Source organism: Cololabis saira, chromosome 1, assembly GCF_033807715.1.
Source record: "Cololabis saira isolate AMF1-May2022 chromosome 1, fColSai1.1, whole genome shotgun sequence".
In the NCBI taxonomy this organism is placed as follows: Eukaryota; Metazoa; Chordata; class Actinopteri; order Beloniformes; family Belonidae; genus Cololabis; species Cololabis saira.
Window position 1 is genome coordinate 37364576 of NC_084587.1, and position 25262 is coordinate 37389837.

The 25262-nt window shown below is 40.8% G+C and overlaps 2 protein-coding genes across 2 annotated transcripts; both read right to left on the reverse strand.

Moving 5' to 3' along the window:
• Window positions 1–333: 333 nt before the first annotated feature.
• Window positions 334–6086, reverse strand: LOC133452768 (erythroblast NAD(P)(+)--arginine ADP-ribosyltransferase-like). Its single transcript, XM_061732382.1, has 3 exons — window positions 5903–6086; window positions 2767–2869; window positions 334–2676 (listed from the first exon to the last, which is right to left on the reverse strand). Exons 1-3 carry the CDS (start codon window positions 5956–5958, stop codon window positions 1876–1878), a joined length of 960 nt encoding a protein of 319 aa, XP_061588366.1. The 5' UTR covers window positions 5959–6086; the 3' UTR covers window positions 334–1875.
• Window positions 6087–17959: 11873 nt separating this feature from the next.
• LOC133452775 (ecto-ADP-ribosyltransferase 5-like) lies at window positions 17960–19256 on the reverse strand. Its single transcript, XM_061732397.1, has 2 exons — window positions 19175–19256; window positions 17960–19054 (listed from the first exon to the last, which is right to left on the reverse strand). Exons 1-2 carry the CDS (start codon window positions 19229–19231, stop codon window positions 18338–18340), a joined length of 774 nt encoding a protein of 257 aa, XP_061588381.1. The 5' UTR covers window positions 19232–19256; the 3' UTR covers window positions 17960–18337.
• Between the last annotated feature and the right edge of the window lie 6006 nt (window positions 19257–25262).

The window sequence follows — 25262 nt, forward strand, 5'->3', positions numbered from 1 at the left end:
CACACTGAAAACGGGTCTGTCAGCCACCAGTTGAGAATCATGGGAATAACTGGGTGTTTCATACAAATGGTAAATGGTAAATTGTAAGACCTGTTGCAGGGCATGGATAAAAACAACGGCTGATTTATTTGTACAGCACAATTCAACAACAAGTTGATTCAAAGTGCTGTACAGAGACACTAAAACATCACATAGTATAACTAAAAAGCATCATTTACAGTTTAAACAAAAAGAAAGAACTCAAGATTAACAGTGCCAGTTCAGATGTGGAACTTTATTCAAATGCAGAGGAGAACAGGTGTCTTCATCCTGGAGTGTTTCAGCTGATCTGAGGCTTTCTGGGAGTTTGTTCCAGACACCCGGAGCATAGAAGGCAAGGCAACTTTATTTGTATAGCACAATTCAACGCAAGGTAATTTAAAGTGCTTTACATCAACATTAAAAGCAGCAAGACACAATTAAACAGTAAATAACAAATAAAATGGTAAGAAAAGAGGTAAAATAATAAAAAGTTGTTTAAAAATAAGGGCAGTAGAGTACAGCAGGTAAGTATTTAATTTAAGAGTACGCTTCAGTAAACAGTAATGTTTTTAGGCCTGATTTAAAGGATCTACAGTTGGAGCAGACCTCAGGTCTACAGGAAGTTTGTTCCACCGGTGAGGAGCAGAATAACTGAACGCTGCCTCACCTTGCTTGGTTCTGGTTCTTGGGAACCACAACAAACCAGATCCAGATGAACCTCAGGGGTCTGGGAGCTTCATAGGAACTAACAGATCCAGCATGTATTTTGGTCCAAGACCATTCAGTTCTTTGTAGACCAGCAGTAAGGTTTTAAACTCCATCACTGGAAGCCAGTGGAGCGATTTCATGACCGGTGTAATGTGGTCCATTTTCCTGGTGTTTGTAAGGACTCTGGCGGATGCTGAATGCAGCTTCTCCATGTCTGAATCTGACACTGGGAATTGATAAGAAAAACAGACCCAGATGGTCAGGAGGTCACTGATGTGTTTTAGACCATTCAGAGCTTTATCCACCAGCATCAGAACTTTAAAGCATATCCTCTGATGGACAGGCAGTCAGTGTAAAGACCTCAGAGCTGGACCAATATGGTCCACTTTCTTTAGTGAAGACTCAAGCAGCAGAGTTCTGAATGAGCTGCAGTTGTCTGCTGATTTTTTAGGTAGACTTTTAAAGATGGTGTTACATTAATCAAGCTAGTAAAGATGAATCACTGATGTTGTTGCTGTAAGGTTGCTTTATTGTATTAATGAACGTTTTCCACATCATTTGGCCACTTAGCCCTGTTTGAGAAACAAAAACTCCCATGTGAACTTACAATATGTAAGTAGCATTATTTATAATTACTGATTCCATATCCTCTGAAAATGTTTATACAATATTAAGAAAAAGAAAAAAGGCAGTCTTTTTTTCTTTTAATTTATTAGTAGTCATTTGAGTTTTAGATAAAAGATTGTCTTTGGTTATACCTTGTGATCAAAGAGCATTAAGACACTCAATATAATCATTGGTTTACATTTTTGATAAACATGCACCTTTGGTGATTGGAATACAAAAGCATCAAGCATATATTTCCACTCGCTTATTTAAATTCAGGGGGACTGCTAGAGACTATATCAGCTCTTTTCCGGCGAAAGACAAGTGCACGTGCATGACAGGTCGCCAGTCCATTGAAGGGCCACAAATATACAAATATACAAACATCACACACACACTCATTCTTATGCACAATTTATAACCACCAATTAACTTGACTTACATGGTTTTGGACTGTGGGAGAAAACCAGCAAGAGAGAACATCCAACATCACACAGAAAGTTGTAGCCGCCATGCTGCCTCATGCATGTATTTAAATATTCAGATCCACCCATTGTTATGGAAATTGTGAGTATTGTTGCACATTTTACTACACAATGGTGGCTGCTCAGTTCTGAAGAGGGCACAGTTTAAGGTGGATTGAACTTTTTTTGTGCTCTTCACTGTGTAAAATAAATCACAAGGAAGTTTGTTCCTCTTCGTTCGCTTCTCTACCTTACTGACTTCAAAGACCTCATAAGGTGGAATCAAGACTTCACTCTCCTCCTTGATACTAGAGTACTGCGTGATGTTTGCGCCAAAGCATGTGTAAATCTTAAAGCAGGTTATGTTACCAAATTCTAAAGCAACGGTCTTATTCATTGAGCTGGAAGTAAAAGAGCCAAAGCGAAACTTGCTTTTAAAGACCAATATGTTTTTCTTTTTCTTAAAGGCTATGTTGACTCCTCGGTAGGTGGTGACGCAGCTTTTAGATCTGGGAGAATTGAGAAATTGAATGGCATCTGTGAGGAAAAAGTGTAGCGTGTGGTACATAAATGTCGTCTTATAGTTATTTTTTCCTGTTCGAACTGCTGTGTTGAATTTGAGATAGACTTCATCACAAGTGTAAGCATAAATAGCCATTATCTGTTCTTTTGTCAGGTGACTGAAAGGATTTTTTCCATTATGTGGACTCCATTTCTTGTCGTAGTATTTCTCTGCTTCGTTCCAGGTCCGATTAAAGTCTTTATTTATTTTCTCTTGTGGCAGAAACTCTTTCTTCACTTTTTCCAACATCTTATCTCTACAGCCATCATACATGTCATCGACAGAGTTTGGAGCCATGTCGAACTGGATGTCGTCCTGCATAAAACAATATAACTATGAAGGTTGACACGGGATAAAAGTGTTTTGTTCATCTTTTTCACAGATATAATTTCAGAATCAACTTACCGGTAAACCAAGTCTCCTCTTAAATCCCATTACCTTTGTAGTTGCCATGGTGACTCCAAGCATCACAAATACAGCTGCCCAAGTTGCCATCTTCCAACAGCACCTGTGAAAACAGTCAATACTCTTTTAAACATGTCTGGCTAACATAATCTTGTGATTTGGCTGCAGATTTCTCAAATGTAAAATTCACACATTTGGCAAGGAGCATGAGGCAGGATTGAGGTAGAATTTATGAAAAAAATTTGTATACGTTTTAAGTTTTCTAGTAAAAATGTCAGATGAAGCGTTCCAAACCCAAAGGAATGAGCCCTCTAGTGTATCTCTCTGTTGCCTTGAACAGGCTGTGTGCTGCAAAATGTGCTGCAATTCTGGGCCCGAATTTCCCGCGCTGGGCTGCGGATGTGACGTCACATGACGCTGCATGTGCATTCTCCCCGTTCTCCCGTGCCGGTGTCGGTGCTTTTTTTTCCCACCTGCTTTTTTTTCCCGGCTCCCCGTACGTGATGACGTTTCGTCTTGTGATTGGCTTTTGACCGTACGTGATGACGTTCCGTCTTGTGAAAACTGATGATTAATAAATGTAATAAAGCAAATCGATAATTTAAAATGTCTATTAAGATCAAAATATTTAACTGCTTACTGCTATGCAGCAAGCAAAAGATTGTTTACCCTATACTGTATATAGTAGGCTATTATTGTTCTCAGCTCACTGATGAATCTCCAATTGTCTAATGAAAATAGTCCCTAATAAATATTTTAACTCTAATATTTTTTTTAGCCTATGTCAGTAAGATCACTGATAATTCTGATAATTCCTTGTATATGTTTCTTCTCCCTTTTACCTCCACTATGATCTGCTGCTTCTGACTAAAATACCATCGCGGGGAAAAAACGCACACTTCCGGGGAAAATATTGCAATCTGGTACCCACACCGGCTTCACTGTTGGCTGCAGTACCCCCGACGGCCGTCGTGGTGAAGGGTGGCGCTAGAGAGTCTCATTCCTTAAAAGGAGCCTCAAGCTCCTTTAAGGTAAGAAGAAAACAGATCTAAACAATCATCTGTAACTATTGATAGTTGTACTTGATGAAGTGCCACTCAGAAAGTAGGAGTTTTATTTGTGATTTTCAGCAGCTTCAGAAATGTAGAGACTGTGTACTGTCTACTAGTGATCTTTGTTGAAATGTTTGAAAAATTTGAAAGGTATAGCATTGTTACATTAAACATTTGTCTCACTGTATTTGTATTTTTATTAGAATGATAAATATACAGTACAGACGAAAAGTTTGGACACACTTCCCCATTTGTTTGAATGACAACTTGCGTCCAAACTTTTGGTCTGTACTGTAAATCAAGAGTTGCAGACATCAGGGGTGGGGGGTCCGGGTCGTGGGGGGCATTGTCCCGCGTGGCCAGCCCTCCGCGCCTTACGGTTTTAACAGCACTGTAGACACTGCAAATTCAACACTTCATAAATACATTTGACAAGGACACTTAGTTCGGGAAGGAGGGGTCGGTGTCAAGTTGATAACTGGTCCTCCCCCTCCCTGTTTTTATGGCATTCATCATATGCACTCAACACCAGGGCAGAGGTGGAAAAAGTACAAAAATATTGTACTTAAGTAAAAGAACAAATTTTCTGCTTGAAAATTACTTAAGTAAAAGTAAAAAGTACCCATTAAGAACATTACTTAAGTATAGTATAAAAGTACCTCAACTTAAATATAATAAAGTACCAAAAGTACATGGTGTAAAATGTACTTAAGTACAAAAGTACAAAGTACAAAGTACAAAATTCCAAGTACAAAATTATTTTCAAAAGGATTGCAAAGAAATGAAGAATCCAAGAATTTGCTTACAACTCTAAATAATGGTTATATTATTCTGACCCCTTTAGCGTTTGTTTCCATTACCCCATTTTAATTTCTCCCTTTGCTCATCACTGCTGCTGTACCCCATTGGCCCCGCTGACAGGTCCACCCCCAGCCTGTAGTATGCAGTGACAACATTAAGCTACCCCAGCTGATAAAGGATGAGACTTTTGAACTTTTAAATGCCAAAACCACCTTAGAAGGGATGGAATCAAAGAATGGTGCGCATGGACACGCGTCGGCTGCCGCTCAAGGCTGATTTATGATTCCACGTTACACCAACGCAGGGCCCGTACCCTACGGCGAGGCTCTGCGTCGATTTAACGCGGAGCCATAATTCAGGCTTCAGTCCTCATCGGTACTTGACGTGACAGCGGTTCCTCCGGCTCCTTTAAAGGAGCATGAGGCTCCTTTTAAGAAATGACTCTCTAGCGCCACCCTTCACCACGAAGGCCGTTGGGGGTACTGCAGCCAACAGTGAAGCCGGCACGGGAGAACGGGGAGAACGCACATGCAGCGTCATGTGACGTCACATCCGCAGGACAGCGCGGGAAATTCGGCGGCCGAATTGCAGCACATTTTGCAGCACACAGCCTGTTCAAGGCAACGGAGAGATACACTAGAGGGCTCATTCTTTTGGGTTTGGAACGCTTCATCTGACATTATTACTAGAAAACTTAAAACGTATACGAATTTCTTTCATAAATCCTGCCTCAATCCTGCCTCATGCTCCTTTAATCGCGGTAGCTTAGCTCAGACTGTGATCAGATCTCGAGATTTGGGTCGATTGCTGCTCGTGTTTTGGTCGGCTCCGTGTCGGTTTTGTCGGTTTTGTGTTTTGTTTGTGATTTTTGTTGCAGATTTCCAGTGCTTGACGTGTGCCTCCGTGTGTTCCTGCTTCCTGGATTGGCAGTGGATGTCACCCCCCCCCCCCCCCCCCCCCAAAAAAAAAAAAAAACTGGGTTTGTATGTGTATGCATATGTATGCAAATATATATATATATATATATATATATATATATATATATATATATATATATATATATATATATATATATATGTTAATAATGCACATATATATGCCTTTGGGAAAAAAAAAAGAGTTGCAGACATCATGTATCCCAACTACAGGCTTGTTGTTTATATGTTAATTTCATCTGTAGGTCAGTCAGTGGACAATTATTTCCTGATGATATTCTATTTTTAAATCCACTATTGTGCAAACTAAACTAATCAGACATTTTATAAAAATCTGTCAACTTTTACCTTGTGAAGATCTTCTTTGTAGATGAAAGATGGGAAAAACTGAAAAATGAAAGCATCGTCTTCTCAGGTAAAAACAAATGAACCTCCTTCAGATTTATTCAGCAAAATATGACATGAAAAAGGAAAATAATCAAAAAAGTAAATGTCAAATTTGACCAAGGAGAGAGAACACCCTTCCCTGTATCTTACATGACTTATAAGTGAGCAGTGAACAGAAGGAGGGGTTCTCACATCAACCTCTTCACAGGGTTTGGGTGCTGCTCAATAGCAAATTAAAATGTTGATATAGATTGTATTCTTGTGTGATGACTCATACAAACACATTTCTTGATAACCACAAGTTATCACACTTTCACAATGTGCTTGACAACGACTAGCAAGTGTTTCTGCAAAGGTGTGAATTTATTTAGTACTCAAGTGAGCAGTTAGTATGACTATTTGGCTTTTAGAAGTTCAGGTCTATAACACAGAACACTCACCAATGTGAATAGTTTCTACGTTTTAATAAACTACAAAGAAGGTACAAAAAAAACAGAATAACAGGAGTGCTGCTGGTGTCCCCACAACCACCGGTGCTCTTGCAATGGGTGCAACATTTTTTCCTTTTGAGATTACAAAGAAGCTACATCAGGAGTCTAATGACCAAAATTCTTAGGTTCTGAAGTTCACAGGGATTCTCAGATCCCATAAAGTCTGGCTTTTACATCCAGATGATTGAGTGCAGGAGCTGGGAGGTTAGTAATTCACTGGTGCAGGAGCGATGGTGTAGGGAGCTAAAGATCATCAGGGCCATGCATAGACGATACTGGAACTGATATTTTCAAACTAGCAAACATGAACAACCAGAAGCAGCAACTGCATGACTCAATTGTACAGTGACTAGCGTTGGGACAAGGACTCAAGAAACCGAGACAATTTCTCATGTTGAGAACACGAATGCGTGTTCCATTTATTTTTATGAAGCAAAGGAAAAACTACCATTTAAAGGGGACCACGGTGTCTGAACAGTCATAGTTATGTGACATGACTATGGACAGTAAATTACATGCGTCATATTAATTTAGCATTGCTCAAAGAACCAGATGAAGAACAAAATGCTGCTTTTATAATGAATGGTGTGTAGAACCACACTTAATAAGAAATTAAATAAATTAAAAAAGAAATGAATACAACATGTTGTTGGGTCTAAAGGGACAGCTCTATGTTGGTTTAAATAATATCTATCTGACAGATTCCAGCTTGTTCATGTACAGAGGGTCAGTTATGGTGTCCCGCAGGGTTCAGTGCTAGGGCCAATCTTGTCCAGTTTATAAATGCAGTCATTGGGAAGTATAAGTATAGTAGAAGTTGTCAGGGTTTGACACTTCCCCCCAGTTTGAGTTTCAGTTCTGTCCCTCCTGTTTCCCATTTGCCCTGATTGTGTCTGCACCTGTGTCTCGTCGTGTCTCGTTATCCCCTGTGTATATCTGGTCTTGTCATTCCTTTGTTCCCTGTCGGTCCGTACTGTTTGCTCCCTCCATGTCTCCTCGTCGTTTTTGGATTCCAGTTTTTGTTCTGCTTTTGATCCTGCCCAGCAGCGTTTTTGGTTTTGTTTTTGCTCAATAAATCCTGTTTTGTTGCGAGTTCCTGCCTCCTGCTCTCCTGCTTTTGGGTCCTCAACAACCACACCTTGTGACAGAAGTAGAAGTATAATCCAGAATCACGGCATACATTTTCACTGCTATATGCACTATGCTGATGATACACAGCTCTATTTGTCTATGACGGCAGATGAAACAGAACCATTAGTTAAACTTCAGGCATGTCTTAGGGACATCAAGGACTGAATGTCCGGAAATGTTTTGCTCTCTAAATTCCAATAAAACAGAGGTTATTATTTTTGGTCCAAAGCATTTTAGGAAGGGATTAGATGGTGTTGCGATGGCTTCCAGCAGGGGTGGACTGGCCATCTGGCGTACCGGGCAATGCCCGGTGGGCCGAGGCACATTTTTGGACCGGCCCGCACGGGCCTGTGATTAGAGGGGGAAAAAAAACTATATTAAAAAGATATCTGTCGACCGCGAAGGCCCATTGGTTGATTTTTTTTAAAGACATTGACCTAATCCAATGATTTCTCTCAGCCCTCCTCGGCCCCTCCCTGCCCTGCCCCTTGACCAAAAACAGGTCAGAACATGTTCAGACAGCGAGCAAGAATGGAGAGAGCACCGGTACAGAAGCAAAAGGCGAGCGCAGAAAAATTGAGGGAGAAAAAAAAGAAAAACCTAAAAAAAGATGCACAAAAGTGTGCTAAACTGACAGATATGTTTGCTGCCCCATCACCAGCAGCAGCAGCAGCAGCAGCAGCAGCAGCGCTTGCAGCAGGGCCAGAAAGAGTACAGGTGGATTCGGAGGAGGAGGAGGGGACGGGGGGGACACGCCCCCCCCAGATTTATAATGACCCCATCCGTCCCCCCCAGATTTATAGTGGGGGTTTTTGGAAAGCTTTTGTGTTTTTTTTTTTTATTAAACCCTACTCTTGCAGTGCTTTTGGTTTGTTTTTGGCATAATAAATCACCTTTTTTGGCTCTCTTCCCTCCTTGGTCATTTGGGTCCTACTTCAACCACTCCGTGACACATGGGAGCTCTGTAAATGTATTGTTCTGGCCTTTTTTCTTTTCTTATTTTTTGACCCCAAAACAGAATGTGTCAGTCTTTTCCACACAGAAAAAATGTCTCTATTTTGGCCAACTATTAACTGTTATTTTATCTTTAATGTATGTATATAGAATATAAAATAAAAGTTACAGCTACAGGGGGCACGGTGGCGTAGCAGGTAGTGCAGCCGTCTCACACCTGGGTTCGATTTTATGGAGCCAAATCAAGGCCAAAAGTTTTACTAATTTGAAAATAAAATTTGAACCTGAAAATTCTTTTTTACAGTTTCAATTTTATTTTTTTCAGTATCAGATCTTTTTTTTAGTTTCAAATCTTTTTATTTCAGTTTCAAATCTTTTTTTCAGTTTCAAATCTTTTTTTTTCAGTTTCACGTCTTTTTTTTCAGTTTCACTTCTTTTTTTTTCAGTTTCACTTCTTTTTTTTCAGGTTCAGACTTTTGGGCCCGATCTGGCGTGGGGGGCGTGGCATCAACTGAGAGGGGCGTGGCATCATGAGTGACAGCAGAACAGAGAAGGCGGGGGACGTTCCTCAGTCATGTTGCCTTCAGGAATCGTAGGTTGCAGAAGATATCAGTAGAAGTATGATTCAACACTGTATATACACTATATTCACGTGATTGGCAGTGGAAAAAACTGATATTAGTGACACATTTCTGTTTAAAAAGCTGTTTTAGATCGTACTTGACACCAATCGCAGTATAAAAGCAATAAACTATGCAGGTGTACAGTTCAACAGCCACACTTTAAAGTTTGACATTTCCCACTTCCACATACTACCAAGTACGGTCTAAAACAGCTTTTTAAACAGAAATGTGTCAATAATATCAGTTTTTTCCACTGCCAATCACGTGAATATGGTGTATACAGTGTTGAATCATACTTCTACTGATAACTTCTGCAACCTACGTTTCCTGAAGGCAACATGACTGAGGAACGTCCCCCGCCTTCTCTGTTCTGCTGTCACTCATGATGCCACGCCCCTCTCAGTTGATGCCACGCCCCCCACGCCAGATCGGGGCCAAAAGTCTGAACCTGAAAAAAAAAGAAGTGAAACTGGAAAAAAAAGACGTGAAACTGAAAAAAAGATTTGAAACTGAAATAAAAAGATTTGAAACTGAAAAAAAGATCTGATACTGAAAAAAATTAAATTGAAACTGTAAAAAAGAATTTTCAGGTTCAAATTTTATTTTCAAATTAGCAAAACTTTTCAAGAGTACCTGGCTGCAGGCAAGATGGCCGACAAGGGCGCGGCCATTTTTTCCATCCATACCGGAATTCCAGACCGGAAGTTGGTCTTCTTCGTGTATATTATTATTCGTCGCGCTGAACCAGACCGGAAGTTGGTCTTCTTCGTGTATATTATTCGTCGCGCTGATCCAGACAGGAAGTTGGTCTTTTTTTTTTTTTTTTACTTTATTGAAAATATATTCATATACAAACAACAAGGCATCATATCTTTGTATCAGGGAAAAGGTGCATAAAGAGTACAGAGGAAAATAAATTAAATTAAATTAAAAAAAAAGGAAAATAACTCAAAGGGCTAGGGCTTATCCAATAAATTATATTCTTCAATTGTGTTCAAAAGTTGTTTTGCAGGAAGTTGGTCTTCTTCGTGTATATTATTCGTCGCGCTGATCCAGACAGGAAGTTGGTCTTTTTTTCACAATTCTTTATTTCAAATTGTCAACAATATTTATATTTTCCTATTTATCCGTTTTCTATTAATTCTATCTTATTTTCTGGAATCCACTTAAACACAACATTACACTATCATGCTGGCAACAGTAAGAACTTGACTTGGAGTTCTTTTTTGAAATCAACTTTTTATTCTCAGAATATCAAATAGAAAAACAAACATGCATAGAAAAAAGACACAAAACAAGGGAAACGCATGAACAAATTACACTGAACATAATGGAAAAAATATCAAGATCAAAGATCAAAAGATAAAAAAAAAAAAAACTTAAAAAAGGCTTCCACTGGCCATCTTGATCTCTGGGGGGGGGGGCTTAAAAAGACTTAAAAAAGGCTCCCACTGGCCAGCATGATCTCAGCCTTCAGTCTGGTCATGCCCTCTCCTTCAAGGATTTTGATCAATATCTGAAAAACAGTTAAATGATCTAATCATACTCTAACGTGTGCACTGTTTTGGTTTCATGTTTTCCAAAGGAATAAAATATTGACCACCTAATAATTTCCTTCCATTTCCCAAGGAAGCTCTATTGACCGTCTTACCTCTGGGAGCATTACATGGAAAACAAAATCCAGTAGTCTTATCTCCCCTCCCTTTATTTTTGCTCCTATTCCAGTGACCTCCTCAATCACCCTCAGTAACGCAAAGATCTATTGAAAATAAAAGTACAAATCAATAAATTCATCTTTTATATGTTATATATCTGTGAACACACGTATACATGACTGATGGCATTTTCATTTACCCGTTGGTCACTGAAATTCAGCGTCCTTAGCTTTAAGTGCTGTTTGAGGTTAGTTGAGGTGGATGGGTTATGCCATATGTACATCCTGTTGGAACGGATGCTTCCGTTAATCAGATCATCGTATATGCTCTGAAAGAGTAAAGGGTGAACATTTAATCACTGATAGAGAATGTAATTACAAACAGCACAGTCTATTCAAAAGTTACCTTGATCTGATCCTTGGAAAACACTGCCAGAATCCCTCCTTTCTCAACAGCATCCATGATCCTGCAGATAGAGGAAAAAATAAATAAATAAATATATATGACGACTGCCAGCAGCTAGTGCAAAAACCATAAACTAGATATTTAAATAGTAAATGGTGTAGTACCTTGGTCTGTCATTCATATCTGTGCATCCACAGCTGAATGAATCATTGTTGATATATTTATGGCATTTTCCAGCACAATCTTTGTGCAGCCAGCCCTTGCACATTTGGCACTGCACCCATTCCAGAGATTCAGCATCTGGGTATAACAGTCAATTTCTTAAAAAAAGATTTAAGTTTGAAGTTGACCTGTGTACTTTCTGTAATGCAGCAGATGAAACATTAGATCATATGTTTTTCTTATGTCCTGTGTCCAGAAACTTCTGGAAAGAATTGAGAAGTTGGTTATTACTTAAAATGGATGACATACCAGTTTTTGATATTTCTCATATTTTTTTGTATGTAGACAATTTGAAGGCTGTTATATCTGATATGATTAATATAATTATCCTCATGGGTAAATATCATATTCACTGCTGTAAATGGAGAAATGGTAAACCCTCCTTTGATTGGTTTTTAAATGATTTTAAATTGTTCTTTTTGTCCCTCAAAAAAATGGATTCCAGCAAATTGGCTAAAAAGATTTGTGACGACATATCTTGTTTTTTGCTTTTGTGATTCATGCCTCAGACCTTGCTCCTATTTTGTTATGGTTTTTGTTTTGCCTGATTTTGAAAATATATGCAAATGGTTTTACTAGTATTTTAAAATAACAACCCCTTTTTGTTTTGTTTTGTTTGTTTTGTTTTGATTCATTTCTACATATATATATATATATATATATATATATATATATATATATATATATATATATATATATATATATATATATATTTTGTACATGGCTTATACTTGATGACAACATTCCACTTCATGTTTAAAATGTATTAATGTCCTTACGAGAAAATGTTATGATACTGTGTTATTGTATGTTCAACAAAAAAAAAAAAAAAAAAAAAAAAAAAAAAAAAAGACCAACTTCCGGTCTGGTTCGGCGCGACGAATAATAATATACACGAAGAAGACCAACTTCCGGTCTGGAATTCCGGTATGGATGGAAAAAATGGCCGCGCCCTTGTCGGCCATCTTGCCTGCAGCCAGGTCCCTCTCAAACTTTTGGCCTTGATTTGGCTCCATACGATTCCCGCCGGGGACGCTGTGGGCGCTGAAGTGCATGTTAGTTCCCCCATGACTTCAGTGCCCACACCCTGGGTGGGGTTGGCGAAAGGGCCTTTCTGTGTGGAGTTTGCATGTTCTCCCCGTGTTTCCTTGGGTAGCTAATGTGAGCTACCCTCACAAAAACATGCACACAGTCCTGGGCTATACATGCCCCCTCTGGCCAGCCGGGGCGCTAGATGGGGTGGGGAGGATCCGGCCGGAATAACGTGATCCTTCCACGCGCTACGTCCGGCCGGAGAATCCCCACCCTGCCTGGTGAAAAGATGCGGTAGAGGATGGCAATGCCCAGGACTGTCTAGGTAGGAGCACTGGGTGATAAAATGGGGAAAAAACCGGGATAAAAATAAAAAAAAAAAAAAAAAAAAGTTACAGCTACATTTTGTGTTTGTGACTCTTGGACATATTTCTGATTCAGTTGATACACCAAACTGTTAGGCAGCATCTCAAAGTGGTTTCTATGCACCAGTGATAAAAGGCTCTCACCTGCTCTGCAAACACATTGCTCTTATTCACAACAATTTGTGGTGAGAGGCTGGTTTTAAAACAGGAAATGCTAGGGTTTCAGACAAAAAGCTGTAAAAACAACTTTAACACATTTCCTTGCAAACAGTCATGATGTTACTTGCAAACTCTACATATTCTTAGTTACCCCCCCAATTACTGCATAAATAAAACAACATGCTCATATAGCGCTTTTCTAGTCCAAGGACCACTGAAGGCGATTTCACAGCAAAGGCAATTTCACTCACTTCTCTCTCTTTCACAGATTGATCTATTTATTAGACCAAAATCCTCCTAATTAATCCTGGCATTCATAATTACACCTATAATTAAAATTACAGTAAAGTTCATGTAAATGAAGCCTAGGCAGGATTTTGGTAGGACCTGTTAGCCTAAAAACATGTTTTTAGGGCAGGAGGAAACCTATAGAAAAAACATGCAAACTCCACACAGATAAAACCCAGATGAACCAAGATCCAACTGAAAGTTTTAGTTGTGAAGTGTCAGTGCTAACCAATGCACAACTGGGCTGCACGTAATTAAGAAAACAGAAGAAGAACAGGACAGTTGCAGTAGGAACCAGCATCGCCATGGTAGGACTTGCAGAAGGACCAGGGACAGAGACTACTGAAGATAGACAATGGTTTTTTTTTTGCTTAGGCTATTTACACCCGGGGGCAAGTACTGATGCGTAGGTTATTTACACCCTGCTACCAATATCAATGTAAAAAAACAAATCCATTTGAATCTTTTGATAAACTTCATTTAATCTCTTCAAAATATCTTACAATGACATAAGAGCAAAAATTGTTCATACAAAAGTGTGAGAGCAGACGTTTGCCTGGCTCTATTGTTGGACATGGTTCCAATTTTAGAGTGGTGCACATGCGCATGGGCAAGTGAAAAACGCCTTCGGTTGCAGACACATTGGTGCACATGCAACACATCTGTTTTCATATGTTAACAGAGTGTGAATAGCTCAGCTGGTAGGGGCTTGCTATTTGTACCCTGGTGCAAATAGTCACCCTGTTTTTTTTTTGTTTTTTTAGATAGACAATGTTAATGCTATTCAATGATCCAGAACAATCTTAAAGGGGACCTATGATGAAAAACACGTTTTCTCTTGCTTTAACATATATAAAGTGGTCTCCCCTCAGCCTGACAACTCAGAGAAGGAGGAAAGCAACCAAATTCTGTAGTGTCTGTACAGCCGCCCGGATGAGCCATCCAGTGTGATGTGGCTTCTACGAGCCGTTCAGATTCTGCTCCTTTCGTTAGGTAACGAAGATGCGATTTACATAGGTTGGCCTCCGATGCGTGAAACCACGCCCACAACTAACTCCGCTGGCCGGAGCTTCCGCCATTTTTCCGTAGCGGTGTATCGCGTCATTCAGGCAGCCAATCAGCACAGAGCCTCATTATCATAGCCTCCCCGCCCAATCAGAATCCAGCATAGATAATGAGGTTAGAGAAGATAAAGGAAGATAAAGACATGGCTCAGAGGCTGAATTTCTAATTTGTTTAGCAAAAACAATCAAAAGCTTGTTTATAAGACATTCAAGGCCAGTTTAAAATAGGTATTAGATGCCATAATAGGTCCCCTTTAAACTAAGATGAGAGAGATGGGGTGCCGAGGGTGGCGCCATCATTGAAGTCCCCCTGCAGCCTAGACCTATAGCAGCATAACTAAGAGGTGGTTTTATTAGTACATATAATATTTTTAAAGGGCTTTATTTAAAAGAAATGTCTTCAGTGAAACCTTTAAAGTACAAAGGGATACTGCCTCCTGGACCAATGCCAGAAGTTGCCTTCATAATAAAAGGACACCCTGACAGGTAAAAGCTCTGCCCCCCTTTCTAGACCTGCAGATTCTTGGAACAGCAAGTAAACCTGCATTTAGAGAGCAGCGCGTTCCACTAGTATGGAACTATGAGGGGTTTAAGATATTTTGGAGCTTTTTTCAGTCAACACTGTACATAAGGAGGAATATTTTGAATTTAATTTTAACCGGTAGTCAATTTGGTGCAGCATTTTGTACCAGTTGAAGATTTTTAAATATGACTGTTTATACAACAAGAAAGCAATGCATTACAATAATCTAGTCTAGAAGTAACAAAGGCATAGATTATTTTTTCTATATCCTCTTGAATCAGGATGTCTCAGATTTTTCCCAATATTACACACTAAACATCATCTTCTCTCTGGTCCCTGTTTATGGGCTTCATCACCTAGTGGGGTCGGATGGGTGTTGATCCTGTAACTCTTCGGATTGGGGGTTGACTTGGGGGGCTGGGATACGATGAGCTTCTAGTGGCCCTTGGGGGCGGGGAGTGGGGGGTGTGGGGGTCATCACGGTGGAGCTCTGTCCCTGGCCTGGTGGGGACTTTGGTGGTCTATAGGGGGGTGTTACCTCGTGGTGGCGGGTGGGGTGGTTGTGACGGGGCTTCCGGGGTGTCCCCTGTGTGGGGGCAACAGGATCGGGCCGGGTTGGAGTGGCGGGTCTCTCCTTGTGGGGGGGGTGCTTGGATGGGCGTGGCAGCTTGGGACTCATTCTCAGGTTTATATGTTGTTTGTCGTGGGCGTGAATGGAGGACTGTTTTTACCCTGTGCCGCTCCGCACTGGGGGGCTCTGACAGTGGCAGGGGCCCGCTCCTGGGGGCCCCCTCCGTCGCCTGCTGTGACGGGGGTGGGGGGGTTTCCTCCCACCCTCTTCTGGTCCTCCATGTGGCTGCTGGCAGTACTCGAGTTGTAAAAAACAATCAGGGGGGATGGTGGATTTTATCATATGGGGACAGATAATTTGTGCTGATTACAAATAATATAATATATTACAAATAATAGCAGTGACCAAAACAGCTGCAGAAATACTGCAGGAATGACATAGCAGCAGTTAAATACAGCCTTCTGTAAGTTTAAATATCCACTGGGCTTACATCAAATACATCAAAACACAACAATAAAAACAGTTTTCTGAACTTATCAAGATGCCTCTGTCCTTCACAGGATAAGTAAAATGGATCACTGCAAAAACTCAAAATCTTAACAAGAATATTTGTCTTATTTCTAGTTAAAATGTCTAATTTTAGTAAAAAAATCTCATTACACTTAAAAAAGACTCATCACTGGAAAAAACAACAATTTTCACCTGTTTCAAGTAGATTTTCACTTGAAATAAGTAGAAAAATCTGCCAGTGGAAAAATATTTATTTGCTTGTAATGAGAAGATAAATCTTGTCCCACTGGCAGATTTTCCTACTTATTTCAAGTGTAAATGTACTTGAAACAGGTGAAAATGGTTAAATAAGTTATTTTTCTGGTGATGACTCTAAATGTTGAAATAGCAGTAAAACCACATTCATTGATGAAATGACATAAGGGATGGAAAGGGGGGATGATTTGGACCGTTTTTATTTCAGGGGGGATGCCATCCCCCCTCATCCCCCCTCAACTCCAGTACTGGCTGCTGGTCTCTCAGGTGGCGTGGTTGTTCCCTCCCTCCTCCACTATAGTTGCAGTTCAGGTGGAGCATTGATTGGACTATTACACACACACACACAGTTACACAGACATACACACCTGCTCACCCACCTACATGCTCACTCCACAGTTTTAGGGACAGATAATCACAGTAGCCTAGTCCTGATTTAGTTTTGGAGACCGGGAATGGTTGCTGTTTGTGTCTCTGCCCATTCCCGTTTCTGTTTGTTGGTTTTCTCTCTTGCAGATTCCAAAGGCTTGTGTGCCCATTGTGTGTTTTCCTGTGCTTCATACAATGATAAAAACACGGGCTTATAGGCCTCTGGCCTGTTATTGCTGGTACCTCTAGTATAAAAAAAGAAAAGAAAACTAACTGTATGAGTGTTAATAGAGCTTTATATTTGAATCAAATCTCGAAGTGCTACAATAAAAACAAGTTAAAAAAGCAGCAAAAATAAGATGGAATAAAATTGCAAGAAAGTCAGAACATATGCACAGCAAAGAGATTAAAAATACATAGTTCCTACTGACGTTAGGCAAATGCTTTGGTGAACAAAAAGTCTTGAGTCCCCTTTTGAAGGCATCAAGTGACTGTGGGGCTCTCAGGTGGGCGGGGAGGGCGTTCCACAGTTGAGAGGCAGCTGAGCAGAAACCTCGGTCACCCATGGTCCGAAGGTTCGTCTTTTTGGTTTTGAGCTGTTTTGATTTCCAGAGCGGAAGGAGTGGGTGGCGGTTGGGGGTGCGATGAGTTCTTTGAGATATGATGGGGCGTTGCAGTGCATGCACTGAGTGCTTTTAACCCATCACTAGTTACACTAGGAGTGGGCTGCCGTTATTCTGGCGCCTGGGGAGTAATTAGGGTGAAGGGCCTCGCTCAGGAACCTGGGTCCTCCAGACCCAAGCCCACCTCTGTAACCACTAGGCTACCACTTCCACATTATAAACCCTGTTAGGAGTTGTTCTTCAGGTTTTAGGGTATGCAAGAAAAGTGTACTGGGTGAAAGGTTTCACAAGTTACATGCTAAATACACATTTTTCTATTACAAGGTCTTTCTGTATGGAGTTTGCATTATTACATTGCATTTAGCGGATGCTTTTATCCAAGACAACTTAAGCTGAGAAACAATCCAGCTTCAGTAATCATGGTAAATTTCAGAGTGTGTGTAGTGAAGAGAATATTCAAATGACGATTCAGAAGCTGGAGAGATAAAACTGTTTGGATATTTCATTCTGACACAGCTCAACTGGTGAAGTACAGTGTTTAAAAGAGTTAAAGGTGGTCAGAAACAAATGTATCATTGATTTCATTCTTGCTGTAGTATTGCATTAAATACTTTTTTTTTTATTATTTGGTCTATTCATTTTGTTGAAGAGGGGGCGAAGCACACTGAACACTGAAGTAATTTGTTTGTAAAGTAAACTGAAAAAATGTACATTTAAAAAAATAAGACAACGTTCCTTTTTTGTTTTAAAATAATTTATTCAGAGTACTTTCTGTTTTGATTAAGGATTAAGACAAAGAATACAATCAGTGGTTTACATTTGAAACACACAATAATAAAAATGGTGACTTCAAGATAAAGTTTCAGCCCACTGCTGTCTCTTGCCTTAGGTTTTAATTATTTCTCGTCACAGGCAGATTCCAACAAACTTTGAAGAAAGACTGATGGTTTCCCTTTTCCGTGTGTGAATTTTATAAACAAACAAACTGCGAAAGAATTACCATTGGCTTCATTAGTGATAAACAAATATACCAGTGTTCACTGGAGCATAACAGCATCAAGCATACATTTAAATGCATTTCAGCATGAATAGACTAATCATGAAAAATCCTGAGTATTGTTGTTTTACATTTCATCACACATTGCCCGCTGTGAATTTAGAAAAGGGCACAGTTTAAGTCGGATTGAGTTTTTTCTGTGCTTTTCACTGTATAAAAATAGTCACAAGGAAGGTTTTTATTTTCTGATTGCTTCTCTAATTTAACGACTTCAAAGACCTCATATGGGGGGATCAAGACTTCTTTCTCACGCTCTTTATCTGAGTACTGTGTGATGTCTGCTCCAAAGCATGTGTAAATCTCAAAGCAGGTTTTGTTACCATATTCTAAAGCAATGCTCTTGTCCATTGAGCTGGAGGCAAAAGACCCAAAACGAAATTCTTTTACATTATTCTCCATGATACTTCTGACTCCTCGGTAGGTAGTGAAGCATTTTTGGCTTTCAGGGCAAGATTTGAGAACTTGAATGGCATCTGTGAGGAAAAAGTGCAGCGTGTGATACATAAATGTAGTCTTATATTTATCTTTATCTGTTCGGACTGCTTTGTTAAATTCAGAATAGACTTCATCACGAGTGTAAGCATGAAGAGCCATTATCTGTTCTTTACTCAAAGAGCTGGAACAATCCTTTCCAGTATAAGAGTTCCGTCTATCATCATAGTATTTATTTGCTTCATTCCAGGCCTTACGGAAGTTTTCAACTTTGTTTTTCTCTTCCGGCAGAAACTCTTTCTTCACTTTTTGCAACATCTTCTCTTTGCAGCCATAATACATGTCATCGACAGAGTTTGGAGCCTTATCAAGTGGGTAGATTGTCTGTAAAAAAAAAAAAATGCACTATGAAGATTAATGTAGAATGAAAACATTTTGTTGATCTTATTTACAGATATAATTTCAAACTGAAACTAAACCCAGTCTCCTTTCAGCTAAAATTACCTGTGCAGCTCCCACGGTGACTCCAAGAATCACGAATATCAATGTCCACGTTGCCATCGTTGTTGTCTCCGAGCAGCACAAAAGACCTTGTGCAAATAGTAAATAAACTGTTATGCATTTTTGGCTATATTAATCTTGCGCTTTGAATCTCTCAAGTGTAAAATCATTATTTTTCAGTTATATTTAGTATCTAAATAATCATCTGTAGCTCCAAGCTTGTTTTGACCCTAATAAAGGAAAGAAACCATGACCTTACCTCCTCAGGACTCTGATGTTGTGTCACCTTCAAAAAGCAGCTCCTGCTTCTTTTATACCTGCTCCAGTCATCCCAGCAAGGGGTGGGACTGATATTTAATGACACTCAGTGACAAAGTGTGCTTGAATTTAATTTGAAAATTAAACTATAACATATCATATGCTTTTAATGACAACACATCCCTCTAATGATTTAAAATCTTTTAGATTAATTTCATTGGTGTTCACCTAAGTTATGTTTTTAAAGGGTGGTAACCCCTTCAGCTATCCCAAGTCATTGTTCTTGAAATGTATTTAAGGCTTAAAGCCTCACGACATTTTCTCAATGAACATTTGTTATATTTAATGCACATTTATGTTTATATTTATTTATATTTTACATTTATCCTTTTTCAGATAAACTACAATACATAACTAAAGTCTGATCCGTTTCAGACACTTACCATTGTACCCAGCTGCCAACTGTTAGGCTGTCAGTTACTATTTGCATTTATCCTAGCCACTATCTTTGATATTAGGTTAACTACTGTACCTGTAACAACTATCTTCGGTTGCACTTGTAGGGAAGCACCATACTCAGTTTCTCCTTTGAGAAAGAAACGCACCAAAGCACTTTATTGGCCTTGGCTGAACGATAACACTCGCTCTCTCAGACCTGCCTGCAGACAACCTGAGACATAATAATAATACTACTACTACTACTACTACTACTACTACTACTACTACTACTACTAATACTACTACTACTACTACTACTACTACTACTAATACTACTAGTGTCATGTAGCAGAAGCTTTTATCCAGAGCAACTTATATCTGAGAGAACAACACCAGCAAGAAATCACATAGGAGGGTTAGGGTACAGCTGGATCAGTGCTGGTCAGACTGCTGAGAGTCCAGTTGGACACAGGTGCTGCCATGCCAGTGCTAGATTTAGAAAAAAATGTTTAAGCGTTCCATTCCCACCCAACATAACAGTGCCTTTATACAAGAGAACTACATCTTATAAAGATACCATCATACGATCACCTTGTCATAAGTGCATGCAGCTTTCTCAGCGCTGAGTCATGCAGAGAGCTGGATAAATCCAACTCATTCTGAAGAGCAGAGAAAGCAACTAAATGCAGACAAATATTCCTTAAAGAACTTTGTCTTTAGCTTTCTCTTAAAAGTAAGTACGGACCCACGGATTGGACAGAGTTTGGTAGGTCATTCCACCATCAGGGAACAATGGAGGAGAAGAGTCTAGCTAATGATTTCAACCCACTTTGTGGTGGAAGCACCAGCCGTATTTCACAGGCTGAACTTTGACTGACTGAATTTAATTAAACTGAATTACAGTAGTCAATGCGTGACATGACCAAAGCCTGAACACAGAGCTGTGCCGTATGTCCTGTCAGGTAAAGTCTGATTTTCCTGATGTTGTACAGAGCGAAACGGCAAGACCGGGAAACCGAGGCAACATGCTCATTAAAGGTCAGCTGGCTGTCTAACATGACACTAAGATTCCTAGCAGAAAACGTGGGCACAAGTGTGGTGGAATCCTTTTTTTGGAACTCCTCCCTCCTTGGTCTCCTGCATTTGGGTCCTACTTCAACCACTCCGTGACACATGGCAGCCTATGACAGACTGCAATGTCAATGACCTTTCATTAAATATTTGAGAGGATTAAAGTAAGATTAGGATGATTAAAGTAGTTTGTATGCGGGCAGCACGGTGGCTTGGTGGTTAGCACTGTTGCCTCACAGCAAGAAGGTCCCCGGTTCGACTCCCTGGCCCAGTGGGGTCCTTCTGTGTGGAGTTTGCATGTTCTCCCTGTGCTTGCGTGGGTTCCCTCCGGGTACTCCAGCTTCCTCCCACGGTCCAAAGACATACGTAGTAGGTTAATTGATGATTCTAAATTGCCCGTAGGTGAGTGTGACTGTGTCTGGTTGTGTGTTTATATGTGGCCCTGTGATGGACTGGTGACCTGTCCAGGGTGTACCGCTGCCTCTCACCTGAAATGAGCTGGGATAGGCTCCAGCAGACCCCCATGACCCTGCAAAGGACATAGCGGGTATAGATGATGGATGGATATATTTATGTATGTATATTTAACTTTTTTTATTGGACTGGTCTTTTTTATTTTTTTGGACCCCAAAACAAAATGTGTCAGTCTTTTCCACACAGAACAAGTTATTAATACCTCTGTGTTGGCCAACTACTAACTGTTATTTTATCATAGCTTTAACGTATGCATATAAAATATGAATTAAAAGTTTACTTTTAATTTGAAGCATCTTTCAGAAAGCTGCAGGGAGAAAGTTGTTGACACTGGTGTGTGTGAGTTCACTCAGGATGGCGAGGGTTCTGCAGAGGCAGCGTGTCCTCGTGCTCTTCTCCTCCTCCTGCTCCTCTTCTTGACTCATCCACACATTCACTTAGGTCCGAGGGGTTGGGGGGTCCTTCGCTGTGGGTTTCCTTGCTGCCTCCTCCTGGGAGGGGCGGGGGGCGGTTTTTGCTGGCGGGGGGTTTCCCCCCGCCCTCTTCTGGTCCTCCGTGGGGCGGCTCCGTGGTTTCTTTCTTATCGGCTTCTGGTCTCTCTGGTGGCGTGGTTGTGCCCTCCCACCTCCACTGTACTTGCAGTTCAGGTAAAGCCTTGTTTTCACTTTGCACACACACAGTTACACAGACATAAACACCTGGGCCTCATTTAAAATGGAGTGCGTAGGATTCATACTAAAAGTGCACGTACGCCCAAAAGCCGAAAATGGCGGGCGCAAAAAAAAATCCGGATCTATAAAACCGCGTGCACGCACACTTCCACGCAATGTTCCCTTTATGAATCACAGTCCACCTGGAAACCTGCGCAGCTGAATCCGCCCCATATCCCGCCCTCAACACGCCCATAAATCCATATGGATGAGCCTACTGAGCATGCGCAGTGGCTTCCTGTTAGGGATGAATGCGTCAGAATGAATGAACGTGTCGAGCCACCGTGCCACTGAATTTCGCTGAGATCTGAGATCTAGAAGTTGTGGATGATGTGGAGAGAGGACAGTGAAACGAGATTATTTGGTGGTCAAAGTAAAAGTAGAAAAAGTATATAAATAGTATAAAATAAAGCGAGTGAGTGGCAGCACGTCGTTGCTGCCCGTTAGTGCCACGATCGCACGACGCAATTTCCACTGGGGGCAGGGGGGACATGTCCCCCCCACTCTTCAAAATGATGTATTTGTCCCCCCCACTTTTTACAGTTTAAAAACTAACGGTAGGCTCAGCAAATCATCAAGACACTCGGGACGGCGGCCCGGCAGCCCCCGCTCCCCCTCCTCCCTCCCGTCTCCCTTCAGAGCTGCTCTAGGCCAGGGGTTCTTAACCTTTCTGACCTTGGGGCCCAATTTTTTCAGTACAGAGTGGCCCGGGGCCCGTTAAATATTAACACTGTATAGCAGGGGTATTCAACTTTAAGAGGTCCATTTAGAGAAAATGTACTCAAGCGAATGTCCAGAACATCATTATATATATATATATATATATATATATATATATATATATATATATATATATATATATATATATATATATATATATATATATTCAAGTAGCCTCATAGTTATACCAACATCTGCATCTGACTGTTATATTAAAAAAGTACATATTTGCCCATTAACATGTGTAACTTCAATTACACATATTTTTTTCTCTTAAAAATAAAATAGATTTTATTTTATTTTTCAAATGCTATCTTATTTTATTTCTTCACCAGCAGTTTGAATTTCCCCTTTTCTTTGTTAATTGTCTCAACACATTTTTATAATAAATGAATATAAACACATCTTAACAATTGAACAGTTTTGCAGTTTTTCTTTCTTCCCCTTAATCTTATGCCCCCACTTTCTGTCGTTCAGTGAGATAACTGAGCTCTAACTTCTCCTGCCAGGACTTTAAATCTGGGCTGGATCGTGTCAGGTTCTCATGCACATGTGAAGGTGCTCATTGGTGAGCCTGGAACGATATAATGTTCATTGTGGAGACGTGTCACTTTCCGATGCTTTTGCGAGCCCGAACAACAGTCCAGCCCACACATCTACATCTACAATCCTTCAGCAGTAACGACGGAGCCGCCCGAGCGGCACCGACCTCCCTGGCCGCGGGGACGCGCCGGGATAAATGATCACGCCGCGCTCGCTCGCTCTGGGCACAGACCCAAGTAATCGATCCCTGATCCTGGCGGATCCAAACGTACTCTGTGCAAAATGAAGGATTTTCTCTATAAATACACACCATTTCTCTTACTATTACACGTACAGCTAGCTGAGTGTCTTCTTCTCCTCATTTGGTTGGGAGTTGCTATGCAGTCCCGCGGCCCCCGCGGCCCACACGTACAAAACTGATTTATTTTTCGCGGCCCACTAGATGGCGCTCGCGGCCCACACTTGGGCCGCGGCCCTATGGTTAAGAATCACTGCTCTAGGCTGTTTTATGGTTCCGCGTTATACCAACGCAGAGCCTACGGCGTAGGGTACGCGGCGACGCGCACCCTACGCCGGACCCTACGGCGTAGGCTCTGCGTTGGTGTGACGCAGAACCATAATTCCGGCTTAAAAGTAAACAACATGAGCGCACGTACCCGTGCATGACAGGCAGACACACACGGGGAGAAGGGACTATTTCTTTAATTTTTATTTTTTTATAAACTTTATCCTTATGAACGCAATTGTTATATAGTCCAACTTTCCTTATTTTAATCAGAACACTTTCTTTTTTCCTCTTCGGCGTGGAGTAGTGGGTTCGGAGCGGCAGCCCCCCCCTCCCCGCCCGCCTGCTCCGTTATCAGCACTATTTTATTATAAGTCTGATATATGTTGTGATATAAGATGACATTATTAAGAGTATGACATGAATCTGGCTTCATTTCACCACCTCACAGCCTGCGTCGCCAGTTCCCCGTGTCTTAAGTAAATTCCTACGGGAGGGTCCTGGTTGCCGTAGAGATACGCAGATTTTTCGGTTAGTTTTTTCTTTTTAGATCCGAGGCTTTGCGTAGATGGTGGCTTCCGCAACTTTCAGGCGCTTTTTCTGCGCAAGCAAGCTTTATAGATGAGGCCCCTGCTCACTCACATACATGCTCACTCCACAGTTTTAGGGACAGATAATTGCAGTAGCCTAGTCCTGATTCAGGCCATGTTTACACATAGCCTGGTATTTACAGAAATGGATATTTCCCCCTCTATGTTTTGAAAAATACCACCATTTACATGAACCCCGCATAAATACGCTGTTAAGGTGCTATGAGCAGCCAAACCTACAGGGGGCAGTGTAACGAGAAGCATAAAGTCATGCTAGCCAATCTGAATCCTGGAAAAAAACGTCAACAAATGACACGTGTAACTTCCAGTTACTTTCAAGATGAACAAGAGTGTTTCGTTTGGAGTGACAGAGAACTGGAGTTACTTTTAAGTGCGACTTTAGATAATAAAACAGATAAAATACAAGAAAATATTGACGGTGGCCAAACAAATTGTAAACACAGGTCTCACAAACGACGCTAGTGACGTTTCTGTCGCATAATGTGACGTTCTGAAGCCTAAATGTCCGTTTCCCTCTGTTTACAAGGAAACGTGAAGACAGAGGTTTTGCAAATCTCCACTTTGGCCGGAGTTTCCAGAAATGATCGTTTTTGGTGACTTTCAGCTTCGTTTTCGTGCAAACGAACGGCCAAAATGCATGAAAACACCACAGTTTTTGCTACGTGTAAACGGGGCCTCAGTTTTAGAGACCTGGAATGGTTGCTGTATGTGTCTCTGCCCGTTCCCGTTTCTGTTTGTTTGTTTTCTCTCTTGCAGATTCC